The sequence below is a fragment of the Chiloscyllium punctatum genome, chromosome 24 (genome assembly GCF_047496795.1).
Source record: "Chiloscyllium punctatum isolate Juve2018m chromosome 24, sChiPun1.3, whole genome shotgun sequence".
NCBI lineage: Eukaryota > Metazoa > Chordata > Chondrichthyes > Orectolobiformes > Hemiscylliidae > Chiloscyllium > Chiloscyllium punctatum.
The window spans coordinates 78786596-78805993 of NC_092762.1; the positions used below are offsets into that span (position 1 = coordinate 78786596).

The 19398-nt window shown below is 41.5% G+C and overlaps 1 protein-coding gene across 2 annotated transcripts in view; it reads left to right on the top strand.

The window, feature by feature from the left end:
* The window catches only part of LOC140494726 (ephrin-A5-like), a 374348-nt gene extending 360817 nt beyond the window's left edge, over positions 1–13531 (top strand). For both annotated transcript variants that reach the window (XM_072594265.1, XM_072594266.1), the window contains one exon: positions 1714–13531. In XM_072594265.1, coding sequence (XP_072450366.1) covers positions 1714–1829 — 116 coding nt within the window. In that variant the 3' untranslated portion in view covers positions 1830–13531. The remainder of the gene's footprint in view (positions 1–1713) is intronic.
* Positions 13532–19398: the final 5867 nt, after the last annotated feature.

Genomic DNA, 19398 nt, shown 5'->3' on the forward strand with positions numbered 1-19398 from the left:
TACAGTGTGGAAACAGGCCCTCTGGCCCAACCAGTCCACACTAACCCTCTGAAGAGTAACCCATCCAGACCCATTTCCCTCTGACTAATGCACCTAATACTACAGGCAATTTAGCATGGCCAATTCACCTGACCTGCACATCTTTGGACTGTGGGAGGAAACCGGAGCACCCAGAGGAAACCCACGCAGACACGGGGAGATTGTACAAACTCCACACAGACAGTCACCCGAGGTTGGAATCGAACCTGGGACTGTGAGGCAGCAGTGCTAACCACTGAGCCACTGTGCCGCCCTTGGGTACATGTTAATAGAGAGAGATTTACTTTGCATTTTCATCGAGCCTGTGCATTCCTATAATCTCAGAATCACAGAATTGTTACCGTGTGGAAGGAGACCATTTGGCCTATCATGCCTGCATCAATACTATTACTGATTGCCAATCTCCTGGCTTGTCCCTGCAGAAGATTTCTATCCAAATAATCATCCAATGTCCTCTTGAATACCTCAATTAAAGCTATGTCCATGACACTTCCAGTCAGTGAGGTTCATACTACTAACCAGTACTCACTGTCTGAGAAGGTTTTTCACACATCATCCTTGCTTCGTTTGCACATCATGTTTAATTTTGTTTTTTTTTGCTTGCACAAACGGGTACAAGTTTTTCCTATCTACTCTATCCAGCCTGCTTATGACTTGATCAAACCTCCTCTCAGCCTTCTTCTCTCCAACGAAAACAGTTATAACTTCTTCAATCTATCCTTGTGATGTTGGCATGAAAGGCCAAAATGGGCAGTGACTCACCTCACACACCATGGCGAATATGAAACAAATACCCAGCATTTAATTTCAGATCCACACGTAAAATAAGTCTTTGCTGAAAGATTAGAGTTGGACCTTCCCACTTACAGAACTGAAGGCAGGTTCCGAATGCACTTTATGACTGTTTGTTCGACTGACTCCTGACCTGAATGGATTGGCCTGTGGTGAGAGATTGAGTAGACTAAGCCTATATTTCCTAGAGGTTTTAAGAATCAGAGGTGATCTAATTGAAATATACCAAATTCTTCAGAGACTTGACAGGGGAGATGCTGAGGGATATTACCCCAGGCTTGAGAATTCACGACACAGAGATCACTATGGGTTGGAAACTTAGGGGTGAGATACGGAGAAATTTCCTTCGCTCAAAGTGTTGTGAACCTTTGGAATTCTCGACCTCAGATACAATATATTTGATACTAAAGGAGTTTGGGGATAGAATATAGTACAGGAACTTGAAGATGGAAGATGTGATCTTAGTGTGGCAGGCTCAAAGGGCCAAGCCTCTTCCTTCAACTTCTAAGGTTGTATGGACTTCCTGTGTGAGCACAGCATCACCACTCAGGACAACAAGCAAACAACACTCCAAAGTGGCCAATCCTTGGGGGTGGGGGTTTCTGCAACCAAAGATCCAAATCTCCAGACTCTAGTCTTCCTATTCTACCTTTCAAACAGAATACAGCTGAAAGAAGTGATGCCTTGGTGCCTGAGCTACGGAGCCAGCAGCCACTGTGTGTCAAAGTAGTTCATTGCATGTGAAGGACATTCAGATGTAATTAAATCATTATATTGTAAAACTTTTTCTTTAATTTGCCCATTACGTTATTAGATTTTGCAGGGTTTATGAAGAGAATGAAAAGTGCTGAAAATGCTGACTTTTTTTTCTTTGTTTTGCAGATGATTCTATATATGAATCGCCTGAACCGTATCACAATAACAATGGGATCACGACCTTTAGGATTTCTTGGTTCATTGTAGCAGCAGCTCTCCTCCTGTTATTTCTCACATCATAGCACACAAACAAGAAGAGAATGAAAGAAGTGATTTCTACATAAGTGACTGAAACCAAAATGGTGGCAGCAGTGGAATTGACATGGTTCACACGGAAGAGACTCCATTTTCTGAGAAACTTTGCCGTCAACACAAATTATTCGAGGGACAGATATGCTCTATTACTGCTTTCCAAGACTGGGAACTCTCATTTTCTTGTGAAGCACTGCCTTGGGCCCCCTTGGGTTTGATATAAAGTACCCAAATATAGCAACAAGTATCTCCTTGGAGGTCTCCCGACGCAAGTTTTCTCAAATGGAATCTATGTTGGTGCAACCCTTCATTCCATTGATAAGCCAAGACTCAAGTAGGATGAAGCCTAGATGACTTCTGGGAATTTCGGTCATCCACACCATTTCCCCCCTCCCCCCGAACATCCCCTTTAACAGCAACTTCTTTACACCATTCGCCATGTAGGCAGCCACAAATTTACACCGTTCTTTGCTAGTTCCTGCTTTCAGTTTTCTTTCTGTTCTGCAGATGAATTGAGTTGAGGAGGAGGTTCAGCTGAATGAAAGTTTTGGAGGGGCAGGAGGTTGGACTGGGTTGGGGTTAGTAGTTCAAGCTGTCACTTTGTCAGGGTGGGGAGTTGGGTTCAACAGGGGTGGGGAGAAACTGTGGCATTTTCGCTGCAGGTTAAAGTGTGATTGCTATGCTGCAATGAATGGCCTCATGTACTAATCTGGCAATAACCTCCTGCTGGTGTAAAAATGGGTGCCACCTCCTCTCCTGTAAACCCCAAAACCCTCAGTGCTCTGGCATATCATAACCCAGAAGGCGAGATCAGTGGACAAACACTGAGAGTAACATTTCTCTGCCCATGGCTCTGTTTCAAATAAGCAACTTCACATCATCTGTGTTTAAATGGTGAACAGGCAGAAATGTCCTGTGAATGCTTTAAGCATCTGCCTGCCAATAAGTTTGCTAACCTTGGTTGGATATATTCCTGGAGGTTCCAACACACGACCTCCCTCCTGCGAAGTCAGATAGCTTTCTTTGCGATTCCATCTCCCAATATTTTTATAGTTACTAAAACAAAACCTGCAATCTTTCATGGTACTGCAGTGATTTTGCCTCATGGTTGTTCGCTGCAGAGATTAACCAATTCCATGGATTCCAGGTCAATCCTGAAGCATTGGTAATCCTACCTGCTACTCTCATAGGGAATAATTTCTAAGTGGATAGTTGTATAATATAAATACTTGTACAATGCCTCAGAATTGGAGGAAGGGCTTAACTCTGCAGAGCTGAAGTGGTAATGAACACCTCAAAGGCACAAGACTTTGTAAGAAAAGTCACCTCTGATGTTAAAAGGTGGATAGACTGGCTGTAAGATATTTATATATATCTATATATATATATTGCAAATCCGTGCTATTTGTTTTACAATTAGTGTTTTGCCTTACAGGCAAAGGTGGTGAAATTCTCTAAAGCTCTGAAGTTTTAGTCAGTGGTCAGTACAGGGATGTTTTGCCTCTAGTCACGAATGACTCAGAGAGACAAAGCTTTTGTGAAAGACATGTCAGGCTAGAGGCTTCCTTGGGGCTGGGAAGTATGGCATCCAGCAAGTTGAAGTTATCAGAAAGTTGCAACATGCAATTCCCTTTCAGATACTGTGTCTATTTTCTCATCACTTTGCTGTATTTAAAGCTTAGAGACGACTGAATGACTTGCTGTGGCAATTCTGCTTCTGTCACGCAATGGGATATTTCTCCGAATTTGGATTGAGAATACTTTGTCTGTGTGTATGTGTGTGTGTGTGTATCAAATATATACATATGCTATATGTATATATATAGTATATATACACCTGTATATAATATATGCATAAAATGCATACATAGGTCAGTGTTGGTGATCACATTCTCCCCTCACTGACACTGCCCACACACAAACTCTAAACCTGGTGCTCCCCACCCCCATAGCAATTTTCTAGTGCAATGCAGCTGAAATTGACTCGCGTGCTGAAGCACTGCACATAAAGCCAAATAGCCCCTGATCTTAGTGAGAGGACAGGGCTCTCAGGGCAGAGAGAATCTGAGGGTATTCTGTAGGAAAGATGCTTTAAGATGTTGCTTGAGTTAATGAGGTATTGAGTTCCACGTGTCTGCCGACCTGCCACAGCGAGTGTTTTACCCTTGTCTTGTTAGCTTTTTTTTCTGTTTCCATTAATAGAGGATTGTAGATCTTATAAGTTAGTTGCCAATTTCAAACCTGTTTCACAAAAGTTGACAATTTCACTTCGTAACTAGGGAAAGGAAGAACCGCTTGCATTTACATAGCGGCTGTCACAACCACAGAACATTCCAAAGCACTTTATATTCAATGAAGTACTTTCAAAGTGTGACCACTGTTGCAATTTAAGAAACACGATGGCCAATTCGCACACAGCCAGCTGCCACAAACAGCAACATGATAATGACCAAATCCTCTGTTTTTGTGATGTTGGCTGAGATATGAATATCGTCAGGACCCCAGAGAGGACCCTTCTAATCACCTTCAAAGTAGTACCATACAATCATTCCCATCTGTCCCAGAGAGCAGATGGGGCATGAATTAGCATCTTATCCTAAAGATGCACTTTTGACAGCGCAGTATTCTCTCAATACTGGAGTGTCGGCATGAATCTTAAAGTGAGTTTTGACCCCACCACCTTCTGATGCAAAGAGAAGATTGCAAGTAATTTAGCTACAGCTGACATAGTTAGGTGTAGAGTTGTCTACAAATGCAAGCTCAGCTACAAAACGCAAGACATCTGCACTAAAATCTTTAAAATAATCTCAGTATAGAAATGGGACAGCATTCAATGCAGAAAAATAAGAGTTTGTCATTAATCTGGGCAGAAAAGAGAGTGAACTAAAGAGTATAGGTAACAAATTCACAAAAATGACCAATATTGGACATTTTTTATGAAATTAAAATCATATTTCAGTGTTGCAAATGATTACTGTGAAATCTGTCATGAAAATGAGTTACCATTTTTGTTTCAGATTTCCAGTATCCGCAGTTCTTTTGGTTTTTGGAGCTACCATTTCACCTGGTCAATCAAAAGGAGTTAAGTGCTCACTGCAGGCCTCTGATGTTTTCCACCTTTTCATTAAAGGTTGCTTATAGTTCAACACTCCTCTCCTGAGAGCTCCCATCAACTGAGATGGGCACGTTTTCTCTGCTCAGCAGTAGATTCCTCGTCGGGCTAATTCACGTGTTATACGCTGAGTTTCAGCTGAAAGCAACATCCCATGGATCAGGGGGTGATCCCTTTTCAGCTGAACGATTTCTCTTTCTCCATGTTACCTCTTAGAACCAGTTGATATGACAGAGGAGGTGATGGCCTAGTGTCATTATCGCCAGATTACTACTCCACAGACCCAGGTAATGTTTGAATCCTGCCATGATGAAAAAAATTGAATCCAATTTAAAAATCTGGAATTAAGAGTCTCATGATGACCATGGAAAGTGCTGTCCATTCTTGGAGGACCCATCTGGTTCAGAATGTCCTTCAGGGAAGAAAATTTGCCATTCGTACCTGGTCAGGCCTATATGGGACTCTAGACTCACAGCAATGTGGTTGACTCTTAACTGCTCTTTGGCAATTAGGGATGGGCAACAAATGCTGGCCCAGCCAGTGATACACTCATCTCATTAATGAATTAAAAAATTCCTTACCTGATCTGGCCTACAAGTGACTCCAGACCCACAGCAAAGTGGTTGGCATTTGACACTGCCCTCTTGGCAATAAATGTTGGCTTAGATAGTGACACCCACATCATGTGAATTAATTAAAGAAAGACATCTGGGAAAGGCACAGTGTTGGCTGGTGGTCATATATCATGGGTACTTATGATCTTCCTATATCTTCAGCCAAATCTTCATCAGTGAAGCCAGAACAGGATTGCTAGCTGGTTACTTGACATGAAGGTAGCAAGTACAGACCATTTTGTTCCTTCCTCTGCCTCTTCCTTTCCATGTGTGCCACTGGGCCATTTGGGAATGAATTGTGATGTTCCTACAAACTGGCTCTGTCCTCATCCCTGTATATCACAGTTCAGTGGATGGTGACTGGGGATCGGACCCAAGCTCCTGATTATTTTTCTGTCGTCCTTTACCCAGGAGGACTACTGTTGCTGAGAGCAACCCACTCAGCATGGACTAGAGGGCTCCAGTACACAACCAGGCTATGCAGTTATCCACTGAACATACGTGACGGAACTCATATGAAATCTTCTAACTTTGACCACAACATAGTCCCCGTGAAAACCATCAACGAAAACTCTTCCTCTTCATTCTTTCACAATATGGCTTCTCTTCACCCAAAAACTAGTCAGTGCATGTAATCTCAGGTGCAAACAGATTGCAAGATGCAGGAGCTGGGACTGGTAATAGAATATGTGAATTGTAGGATGGCAAGGTGGATCAGTGGTTGGCACTGCAACCTCACAGCTCCAGTGACCCAGGTTCAATTCCAGCTTCAAGTGACTGTCTGTGGGGAGTTTCCACGCTCGACCTATGTCTGTGTGGCCTTCCTCCCACAGTCCAAAGTTGTGCAGGTTAGGTGGATTGGTCATGCTAAATTGTGTCCAGCGATGTGCAGGCAGGGTGGGGAGCTCTTTGGAGGGTCTGTGTGGACTCAGGCTGAATGGTCTGCTTCCAAACTGGAGGGATTCTATGGTAATATCCAGAATTCTCACTGGTAGCAGTCGTTTCACTCACTTTCTATCCCTCACTCTGGTTTAACTCTCCAGATAATCAAATAAATGCGTTAATGCTTCTATTAAAATTCTTGCGTCAATCACATGTTTCCACAGGTGATGGATGGATGCTCCTGCTTCTAGCCTTCAGCCTTGACCCCTGCAGCTGAAGTGATAGCCGTTTGAATTTTTCTTTTTGATACGTGACCTTCCTGGATTCTGCTGGTTTTGATGGCCAGCGAGGAGATTGGGGAGTTAGAAAACACACTCCTGAGGGGGAACATCATTGGTCACTCTCACAAGACTTCCATTTGGCCAATAACCATTTGAGAGTTTAGTTGGTTTAAGGTGTAAAATTTGTGACCTTGTCATTGAAATTGTGTTGCCTTTAACCCCTTCCTGTCAATGTATACTCTGTGAGCTTTAGAAAGTGCGATATACGTGTGCGCTATATAGACTTATATTAATCATCATCTGATCATTGTTGGAAACACAGATTAAGACAACTGGTCAAGGATATAGGAATATCCATTCATGATTTAAAAAAAATGATCATCTATGGTTGATCGTGTTTTATCAGAACCAGTAAAGCTGTTTCTGAAAGAAATGAGCCAAGTCGTTGAAGGGCCATTGTCCAGGGATCTAATTGACTTGAAAACCAAAAACCAAGGAGCATTTTAGATTCTTTATATGGGACTGAATGACAGTAATGACCTATCATTTCTTAAACCAGTGGTGTTAGGGACAGTGCCAGTAAGTCATGTGGAAAAGCAGATTGTGTAATGGATATCATGTATCCTGACGTAATGGCAACTTTCACAACTATATAGTTGTAGAAGTGAGTACAGAAGCGGTTTTCACCTCTGAAAAGACGTAATCACTGAATCGCAGAATTGCTACAGCGCAGAAAGGAGTCTCTTTGGTCCACTATGCCTGCGCCATTCCTTTAAAAGAACATCAATATCTCATGCCAATCTCCTATTTCTTTCACCATACCCTTGCACATTATTTCTATCGAAATAATCATTCAATGCTCTTTTGAATGCCGTAATTGAACCTGCCTCCACTGCACTTCCAGGCAATGTATTCCATTCCCTAACTCCTTGCTGAATGAAACTTTGCTCATCTTGCATTTACTTCTTTTGCAAACAGTGCCCTCTGGTTCTTGATCCTCTTATGAGCAGGAACAGTTTCTCCCTCATGATTTTGAAAAGCTTTATCAGATATCTTCTTGGCTACCTTCTCTCCGAGGAAAACTGTCCCAGTTTCTTCGATCTATCCTCAAATTTCTCATCCCTGCAACTGTTCTGGTAAATTGCTTCTGCATTCTCTCCAATGTGTTCACATCCTCCTTGCAATGTGGTGCCAGAACTGAAATTGAATTGTAATTGAATTTTCAAATGCTGGATCAAGGATGCACCGGACACTATGATCTGCAATTGATTCAGGCCAGTAGATAACTTCAAACCTCTTAACTATTTATGTGTTGTCCACTTTACTGACAACCTTGTACCATTTTGGTCAAAGCCCCCGACCACTCAATATGTCTTGATACAACAACCCACCTTAGGTGACCAGTCAGAATCCAGAAAAGCCAGCTGTTGATCTGTGCAAGTTGATACAGAGACCTACAGGAAATGAGAATGCCAAGAGCATTTCAAGGTCATTGTTAGGACCATAGCAGATGTGTGTTTCATACGAGCAGTACAGTACGAGAAAACTTTCTCCCAATCCCCTGTATTATCTGAGATTGAAGATGACAATGATTGCCTGCCTGGTTTACACATTCCTGCATTGTAGCTACAAACTGGCTAAGTGGACCATGCTTTAGTTGATCACACAAATTCCTGAAGAAGGGCTTATGCCCGAAACGTTGATTCTCCTGTTCCTTGGATGCTGCCTGACCTGCTGCACTTTTCCAGCAATACATTTTCAGCACACAAATCCCACACAGGATTGAAGTCCTTGATTTAAGTACTTTGACTGTCTGAAAATTGGAGTAACATTCCTGCCTTCAAATAGAACAAAACAAATTAGATTTCCAATTCTCAGCAGAATATTAAGAAATGCGATACACCCTATCCCATGCCTAACATTCTGCCAGAGACAGTTAGTGGCAAAATGTATTGTAGAAAATCCTTGTTTCTCAAAACCATTTTTAAATTGCAGAGGACGCTTGATGGTCAAAGGGAGAGGTCGCCCAAAAGACAAGTATTTTGCAAGTCATTAACATTAAGTTGATCTTTATATATTGTATGTAAAATTGGGATATTGTTGTTGCTCAGGAGTAGTTAACCTTCCAATGTGGTTCTCCGCCCAAGTTTGTAGGAATTATTTAATTGTTTTCTCATCATAAATGGAAACTTCATACCATTTGATTGTTCAGTGCTTGTTTGGGGGGGATGGGGAGAATTCTAATTGATTGTGACTGTTGTCTATTTGATATGTATTTTTTCAGAGTAAGCAGTGCTGATTGGGATTTCTAAGTGTGCAGTAATGTTATTTCAGGCTTTTAAGCAAGGCTTAAATATCTATACCAGACTTCAAATCTAACTTTCTATTAGCTTCTCTGTTGTCTCTCTACTTAGACTCAACACTCAGGTTTAATCAATCAAGCACTGTGAGAATAGATCAGATACCAGACTCACCTAGTCAAATTCAGATAAGGTGACCACCACAGTGATCGCTACGACCTCATATGATGAAGGGTTGTTCATCATTGGCTTCTGATCTCTTGGATTGTTTTCAGATATTAAATTGGTTGGAAGGAAGAAGGTACAAACTTTGGATTAATCTACAGGTATTTTCAAAATGTACATATTCCCTGTACCCACGTTGTAAAGATGATGAGGTTAGTCATGGCCATGTGTCTGCATTGCAGGGCTTTCATTACTGGTGGCATGACCGAGTCAAACTCTACTCCTGGTCTTTCCATATCAGTTAGACCCAGTCCATTCGAAGGAATAGACACTCATGAAATGTGTGCCAAGAAGCTTTCATAAAGCTATAATTTAATTTTACACATCACTTGTGTGCTGTAAATGTGATGTTAATCCTTCGATTTGCAGTTGATGTAAGAGGGGAACATACACATGAATGCTACCATTTTGCACAGGAGGTTTCTGGAATATAGCTGTGCTGCCCCACTGCAAAATTGTAAACTAATAAATTTAAATTGAAGGATTAATGTTGTTGAAACATTGGGAAGCCTGCCAGAAATACCCCATTGTCAATCTACAGCTGCACCTATGTGTATTTTGTGTAAATATTATTAGTTGGAAGATTGTACCAAGAATGACATTGTTCTGTTGGTATCAGTTTGCGAATTGTTTTACTGAAGCCTCTCTTGGCCTTTGCTGTTGGATATTGGCTGAGGCTGAATAGTCTCACTATAAAGGGTGAGGCTATAGTATACTTTTAGAAGGGTTAAACAGCACAGAAAGAGGCTGTTTGACCCAACTGGTCAATGTCAGTGTTTATGCTCTACAAAATGCCCATCCTTCTTCATTGAACCTCATTGACACATACTATCCCATTCTCTCTGTCTGTCTGCCTCTCTCTCTCTCTGAGACAGGGTGTAAGTGTCTCGCACTCATGCTCCAAGGCTCCATTTGGAAACTTGCTTTCTCTTCCGCAATGGCCTTCATCAAACTTGCTATTTCATGTTTGTTGTGACAGTTTTGAAACATTAATTGTGTTGAGATTTGTTGATGTTTTCCCTAATGATGTTGCAGTCCAGTTAAAGAAGTGTAAGAGGATGTTCTTCATAGGCAGGGCTGTTCTAACCTCCTCCAGCAATTCATTATGAAATTTTTTCAGCATAGACATAGACCTTTCAGTTCGATGATCAGTGCTTCTCATGAGTATCTTCCCACCTTATCCAATCTCATGCTATCAGCAATTCCCTCTTTTCATTTCTCCATCATATTCTAATTAGGCTTCCTCTTAAATGTCACAATGCTGTTGCCTGTGCAGAAATGTGCGGCCGTATAGGGGACCATCTCACAGCTGATCTGCCCAAGATCCAAACCCAGGTTTACAACCAGTCCCTGTGATCTCAACAAGATCTCCTCAATAATGACTTGATAATGTGAATGATGCCTCTGTGAAAGATCAGAATCATTGAACGATGCAATTTGTCCAATGCACAATATGATTGGCAGTTTAAGCACAATGGAGCAAATACTAGATAAGCAGGAAAGTAATTGGATCAGTCAATCACAAGAAAAAAAATTGAACAGAAGGCTTTTCTTTAGGATTTTAGCTTTGATTCATCACTTACTCACCAGCCTGTGTCAAAGTAAGCCTTTGCATACAGTGAGCTATTTCTGGCAGTTTTGCTAGTAGTCATAAGGATAAGATATTGTATAATTTAATATAGAAGAGTCTTGTGAGTTCTTTACATGTGAACAGACCATTAGATATTGGGTAAATAGTCTGAGAGGTAGGTGGGGTCCACACCTCCATATGGAGACTGCCTCTCCTGTGAGTATTGCATAATTCAGGCAAGAGCCGTGGTCACAGACTTTCTGATTATCTTGTCAGCTCTATCCATTTTCACCACAGTTCTGCCAGCTTTGGTGTTTACACCTTTGGAAGCCAACCTGTGGTTGGTTGGGCTATGTGACCCATGACAATGCTGTAAATTCTGTATAAGGGAATGAATTGAAGCTGCATTGAATGATTTGAAATATCTCCACCGAGCGAGACCGTTAATGTGTATCATTAAAGGTTACTCGGGATGTTGAGTCTCTTTTTTACCTCTACCAGAGGTTTTGTCTTTGCAGTCAAGACTTTGCTGTAAGTAAGAACATTGCCTACCCCAGCTCATTCATTTGTGATTTTGAACAAACCCATCATGTTCTAGTTGATAGTGAGAGGTACATAAGGTTAAACTGTTCTGTGAGTTCTGTAGAGATGTTAGATTTTTGCAAAGGGCCATATGCACCAGTGATTTGGCTCCATGCAATACAAGCCCCTTCAAGAAGGTAAGTGCCTCTATAATGTTTGTAGAAAGTTTTCACAGACAGGTTATGTATAATCATCTTTAAGTCACAAAATCACAGCTCCCCTTTATGAAAGATGAGGTACATGCAAGATCTGGCAAATTCGGGGCAGTTTGCTGATTCATTGATTTTTTTGAAAAATGTTTGTTATTATTTTAATTGAAAGTAGTGCAGGTGACGTACTGTCATCGCCATTTTAAAATACCTGCTGCTTTACTGACAATAAAATGGTATAGTCAGCATAATAGCACATTGATCGTAACATGGAGGAGAATAATAAAATCAGCTGGTCAGTGTACTTTGTTTTGTTTAAAAATAATTGCAATAATCTATAATAAAGCCAGGCATTGCTGTCTGTTTATCCCATTTAGCTGGCAGAACAATATGAATTTTTAACATATAATGCTGTCACTTTTAAAACTGAAATGTTACTAAGTGCACTTTCCATTCTGAAAGATTACATTGCCCTACATCTAATGTCTGCCTTTATTAGAATATCCAGAGCTGCTTACAAATCAATGTGCCAGTTTCCTTTTCTTATACTACATCAAAATCAAATGATTTTCATTCTAACATGTTATTGCAGGTTCCTCCGACTGTATATCTCTTCTCCTCTGTATAAACATTTGTTTTAGCCCTGGGTCTACCGAACCTTTCCATCTCCCCTCCATTATTGGGATGTTAAGGACAAATGTTTGCACCCAGATGGTGGTGCAGGGTCTGGGGCTCACTGTCTGAAAAAGAAGTAAAGCAAAATCCTGCATTGTAGCTTTTAAAATTGTTAGGTAGACACTTGAAGTGCAGTAACCTTCAGGGCTACGGAGTGGTAAAGTGGGAATGAGGTTGGACACCTCTTTCTTTTGGCCAACACAGACAAATGGTGTTATGCACTGAAAGGTTCTATGTCTGTAAATGATATTGCATTTATATAGCAGCAGAATCTTAAACTGCATGGATTCTGCCCTCTGTGATTTTTGCCCAACCTGAAAACCCTTTTCTGATCAGCAAAACTTTTGTTTGTCCTCGTTAAGTTCTATCTCCTTGGCTGCTGTGCATTTTCTCTTTATCTCTTGAGAATGTTTTTCACAATGAGACCACTATATATATCAACACAGATGATTATTTCTGAAATTTCTGAAGCCACTTTCCTGAAGTGGCGCCGAATAACAAGGGGCAAAGGTCGATTTGTTTTTGTTTATTTGGAAACCAGGATACAGAGCTTCCTTTTCCTTTCAGTCATTGTGGGGGTGGCATGGTGGCTCAGTGGTTAGCACTGCTGCCTCACAGCACTAGGGACCCAGGTTTGATTCTAGCCTCGGGCGACTGTCTGTGTGGAGCTTACACCTTATCCCCACGTCTGTGTGGGTTTCCTCTGGGTGCTCTGGTTTCCTCCCACAGTGCAAAAGTGTGCAGTTCAGGTGAATTGGCCATGCTAAATTGCTCATAGTGTTCAGTGATGTGTAGGTTAGGTGCGTTGATCAGGACTAAACACAGGATAATAGGCTTGGGGAATGGGTCTGGGTGGGTTACTTTTCGGAGGGTTGGTGTGGATATATTGGGCTGAAGTGCCTGTTTCCACACAGTAGGGATTCAATGAGGTCCTTTGCGTAACATAGAACTAAGATCTAGAAGTAGGGATGCAGATCAGGAGGAGGATGCAGGACATTGAAGGCTGATGTAATTTAGAAATTCCTTGACCTGCTTTTCAAAAGGGGCAAATACCACTTACTTCAAGAGGTTTATAGCACTTTCTTCAAAATAAATGAACTTTATATCAACGTTGCTAATCATTTCATACAAAAGGATTTTAACTGAAAGTGGCATTGAGGGGAAAAGAATGAAGTTTGGCAAAGAAAAAGTACAATTAAAAAGGGTACATGGAACAATAATGCACCAGGTCAGCCCATAGCATCCAAGGATGTGCAGACCAGGTGGGATAGCCATGGGCAATGCAGGGTTACAGGGATCAGGTAGAGGGGTGGGGGGGGAGGGGGTTGGTCAGTGTGGGCTTGATGGGCTGAAAGGCCTACTTCCACGCTTCTATGATGATGACGATGATTCAATAGTAAAAGCACAAGTTTTGACAATTGTTCCAAGATGCTCAAACATTCTCGTGGATTGAAAGCTAACTGAGCAAGTACCTCAGGAGATTTTGAGAAAGCTTACAACTTGTCACACTCTAACTGGCAGTCAGGTCTCGGAAATTAACTTAGAGGTAACGATATAAAATGCATTGCAGTAACTAATCTGTCATAAGTCCTTGTACAATCATCTAATTTCATTATGAAAGTATTCTTTTGGGGTCACTGTTCCTTGGTTTATAATATGTAGTTGTCATGATTGGTCCCAGCTTGCTGTCTAGGTAAAACATGAATGTTATTCAAAAAGTGATCCATTGATTATAAAGTACTTTGGATGTGATTGGGTGACATATTGATTCTCATTCCTGTTTTCCTACATAGCTTATATGTTTCAGTGGATAATGCAGGTCTTTAGACAGCGAACCTTTCACATATGCTCTCAGTGTCTGAGCGGCTGCATTGGTAGTTCATTATTGTGAGTATCATTTGGAGCAATATGGATTTCACTTGTATCTTACTGGGTGGTTTGCTGTAACTTTGGGAACTTCCTTAGGTGAGCTCATGCCCTTTTCACATGGGCACTCTGCACACTGCACAACAATTAGCTACAAAAGGGCATCCTTCATATGTCCGAAGAGCTTCCCCATGTTTCCCAAGATCTGGGTTTGGTCCAGTGCATCCCTCATTCAGCTTTTTTTTGCATATTGTGCTGAGCTCAGTTCCCTGAATGATCCAATTGCCACTATTCAAGCAGCTTGTACCGCCTGAAGATTTATCTCCAGGCAGCCATAAGTTGATTTAATATGACAGCATTGCTTTTCCCTCGAATGTACATTGCCAAGCCCACCATCAGATGGGCTATTTGTACACGACCTGAAAGAAAGAAGCAAAATCTCCACGTTTCATATTTCTGGGGATCTTCAAACAATGTTTTTTCTCCCCTCTGGGACTCTGATTCAAATCTAACCCATACAGAGAGAGCAAAAGCTTTCTTTCTTTCAGGGCTGTCACCAGTCTTATCTGAAATGAGTTTGGGCAGTTCTTAACATCTCATACGTGTGATTTCAAGTGTGAAGTTGCTGTGGGACTTAACTTAATCCACTTCCCAATGAACCTGAATCCGTAAAAGAGTACAGAACTCCTCTGATTCAACAATTCGCAACACCTTTGCTGCAAACTCATTCAGTGAGGCCTGATGCATGCAGAGTGTAGGAAGTACTGCACTGACCTTGGAGGGTGTATGCGAAAAGGGAGCCATTTATTTTCACCGAGGCTGAACTGAATATTTGTAAACATCCTTTCCTACACCTGGTTTTTAGAAGTGCTGCAACTGAGTTTTCACATGGGAAACGCTGTCTCTCATGCACCGAAATATACAAAAATTGCAGGTAGTCGTTTTCACGTTATAGTTGTCAATGTGACCGAGTTAAATTGAAGTTGCGTAAGGTGCATGGGGAGTCTCAGTGGTGTGACACACTGGTGGGCAAGTAACAACAGGAGTGGTTTATGTTCACGGATCTCATCCTGGTCACCAGGTGATGGCTCCTTATGGAACTGCAGCACCTCAGCACCAGTGTGAATCACCCTACATTGTTCCTTCAAACATCCTGGTGTCTGAGTGCTCTTTGTTTTTGGTTTGTTCACTTGCTATTTGCCCTCTCCCAGGGGATAGTGGACCAATCTAGAGGGATGTCCTAAGACAAGGAAACTAGAAAATTGTGTGTCAACACAAATGTAAGGCAAAGAGTGGTAGGATTGTCTTGGGTTCCAATGTTAGCATCCGAATAGTTCCATTTGTATGAAAATTGCACTATTTGTTACTTCAATAGACAGACTTATTACAAACAGTTTCACCCCTGCATTAAAAGCAGAAGAAGCAGTTTTGTTTGGAGGTGCTGTAATATTAATGATGTGTAACCAATGTAGAGGTTGATATGCGTTCTTCATCTTGTTCATACTGTGAGTTCAAGTGTGACATCACTTCTGTCAGAAATACATGCAGAAAATGCTGGAAACGATCAACTTCCAGATGAGAAAGATAGTTGAGCATTTGAAGTGAACCCCTACTCCTATCCAAATTGTTGATGTTTCTTTTCCTTTCAGTTTCCACTGTGAAATCCAGCTTGCAAAGCAGCATACAATGGGCAGTAGCAAACCGGTCCCTGGTTTATACGATGCCTTCATTGACGTCAATAAAACAGAAAATCTGGTGGGTTGCAAAGCTGGCTCTGATCTTCATTTTAGTGGTACCATCAAATGGCCTTTGGTAACTCTTATGGGTCCTCCTGAACCAGCCCTGCATGATGTTTTGCCAGTTTGGAGCCATTAAATGGCCATTAAATTCTGTGTGACAGAAACCGTGCCTCTGTACTCCTCCAATCTAACTAGCCGTTTTTATCCAGTTGCCTAAACAACTGAGAGCATTGTCGCGTTGAGGAAGGGGTAGAGATAAAATCTCGTTAATTTTATCCGTCTGTCTTGGATTTGGGGAATGCCCAGGCTTGGAGATAGAGGCAAGGCAAAGCGTGGCATATGACAGAGTGTAACATTAGTAAGCGGAGTCAGGCATGCAAACCTTGAAATCATTTCAGCTGTGATCCAGTTGTTTTTGGCTTTCTTGCCCTGTTGTTCTGGAGTAACTCATCTTTACAAACTCCCAGGCCACCTAGATGCTGTTCCAAGGCAAAGTCTAACCCCTGTTACAATCACAAAGGCCTTTTCTCTAAGTTAGTCTGGTAACTATCTTTTGAATCTCGTGAAAACAAATGACCTGGAATTGGAATTGAACCGACATAACTTAACGAAACATCAGTGAACATGAAAATTGTTTTCTACATTAAAAAATGATGATTTTGCTGGGATCTAATCTTATCAAAGTTTATATTCGGTGGGCTGTTCTGTATTTCTTACTGTATGTCTAAACAGAGATGTAATATGACTTGCATTTACATTCAACTGTTAATTTCTGGACAATGGTTTCTTACAACATGATCAATATTCTCTCTCCAAGGAAGAAAGTTTGACTGTATTCATTGTAAATAATTGTTGATGTAATAAAATATCAATAAACTCTTTTATAGCTGCAACTATTGTGTCAATAATGTGACAGTCATAATAATTACATGCAACAAAATTGATCTTAATTGATCAGGGTGGGTGAGAAGTAGCCAGCTGATTGAGAGGCAACACCAGTTTTAACCCAGCAGAGAATAGACAAATAGTATACCATGCTTTCCCAGAGCAAATTAGCAGAACTGTAGTCTTCCAGAAGACTTCATCATACACTGTCAGGTATCATTTAAAGAATGGCATCTCTGACACTGCAGCATTCCCTCAGTGCTACCATGGAGTGTCGGAACTCAAGGTCCTGGTAATGATCTTCAACACACAAGAAAAGGAAATGGCCTCATGGTGTTATAATTAGAATTAAGTTTATTGTCCTGTACTCAAGTAAGGGAGGACCGTGTAAAGTATGCAATGGCACCAAACCCGCTGCCATCTTAGTGCAAAGGTATCTGGGTACAAAGTAGAAAAAACAAAGAACTATAGTCCTTCTTTAGCCATGGGTCTGCAGATGTTCTACCATGACATCTCACTCTCCTGCACGTCGGGCACACATTCCTTCACACCGGGCATGTGCTCCTCCATACTGGACTCACTCTCTTCCACCCTGGGCCTGATCTCTCCCCTGCGTGAGTCAGTCTCCTACACGCTCCTCCGCAACGCCATCTCACGGCCAATCGCTCGAGTCCAGCCTGGTTCGGTAGTCACCCCGTTGCAGATCACTTAGCGCTAGATTGTTATAACCTGAGATCACTGGTTATAATCTGAATTCAATCAAAAATCTAGAATTAGCAGTGTAATGTTGTCAATTGTAAGAAAAACCCATCTGGTTAACTAATGTCCTTCAGGAAAGGAATTCCCCTTCAGGAGGGAGACTGCCATCCTTACCTGGTCTGGCCTACATGTTCTTTCAGACCTACAACAATGTGGTTGAATCCTAGCCTCTGGGCAGTTAGGAAAGGGCAATAAATGCTGGCCTAGAAAGCTATGCACACATTGCATGAACAATTTTTTAAAAAAGAGGGCTGTGATGATGGCTCAAGAAAGCAATGGGTGACATACCCTTTGTTTCCTGCCATCGTGCCATCTTGTTGGAATAACTAAGTTCTACACCTTTAGCACCAGATGAATTTCAGCCAGATGCCCAGGGTGACAGGGTCCAATTTAAATGGCAGCACTGTCCTCTCCCCTCACTCTTCCCCAATGTATCTTCTGGTAACAGTGGGGCACTGCATATTTAACATAAAGCTTGAATAAAATTCACCAATTCGACATGAAAAACACTTGAAATGGATGTGTTAAAATAACGTGACAAATTACCATTGGGCAATTGTGTTTAAAATAGAATATGCTTGAATCTAAATTGCTTTCCAGCAATCTTAAAACATTTGGCTAGAGTTAGCAAATGGCATAGATGTGTAGGGGAAAACCACACTAGATAATTATTCTGCGCTTGTCTTACCACACAGTAAAGTCAATTTAAACTTATTGTGTCATCTGCGAACATTCTGTTTATTCAAACAAAATGAGCTATCCTGGTAAACTTAGGTGGCCTTTACATTAATTGTACAGTGCTATGCTAACTGTAGCATAATGATTCACATCTGTGTTTTGTGACTATGATGAATGCTCTCGCTTGTTTCTTGGCATTTACTTCAGTCTACAATTTTAATCGGTATCCATTGATGTTTCCCAGCACTGAAGCACTGTGCAACCAACAAGCCATGTCGGCTGGGCTCTCATACCTGAATTGGAGTTTGCACGTTCAAGATATGAGCCAATATTTGCATACACATCCTGGGCTGTCACTTCAACATAGGACTGAGGGACTGCTGCATCGCTGAAAGTGATCTCTCTTGATCAATTCAGAGGGTTTTCGCTTACTTCAGCTCAATAATTTCCCAGGAAAGCTCAGAGGATTAGAAACATGCCCCAACTCCTGGGTAACTGTTAAACTGACTTACCCACAACTTATCTCTGACCCTTTCAGTTACACCTCTTCTGACCCCCTTGTGCTTGGCAATGAATCTGACCTGAGGAACAGAGTTAATGTTTTGGGCTCAGTATGACTTTTCTTCAGAAGATTCAGAAGAAGGGTCACATTAGACTTGAAATTTTAACTCTGTTTCTATCTTCACAGATCCTGCTGAGTTTCTCCAGCACTTTCTGTTTCTTCATTTCCAATCTCTAGCATCTCGGTTTTTGCTTTATTCCTTTTCAAGCCCTGTTAGGACTGAAAGCCTCCATGTTTGATGTAGAGTCTCCAGGGATTACAGATTATTTTCTGGTTAGCAATTCCTGAAAACAAAAAAAGCATAAAAAGAATCACGTGATTTTAACCGCTGAATATTTTTGTTTATTAGTAATAAAAACTCTGGAAATGTGAACAGAGGATGGGAAGGAGATATGGCAATAGGAAACCCTATAATGAATCTCCAGGAACATGTTTAGCTAGAGTTGGCTACTGATGGCCCCAGTGTCTGCAGGGTGTGATTCATAGCAAAACTTTTTTTAGCCACAGAAGACATCGACCCCCCCACCCACCCAATCAGATTGGGCTGGAGTTTAACCCAGGTCTTGGATTCTCTGTCAAAACCCATGATGTCACCGCTTTGTAGAACACCTCGGGTCCGTGTGCAAGCCTGACCCTGACCTCCCCATGGCCGGTCATTTTAACCCAGCGTCCTGCTCGCT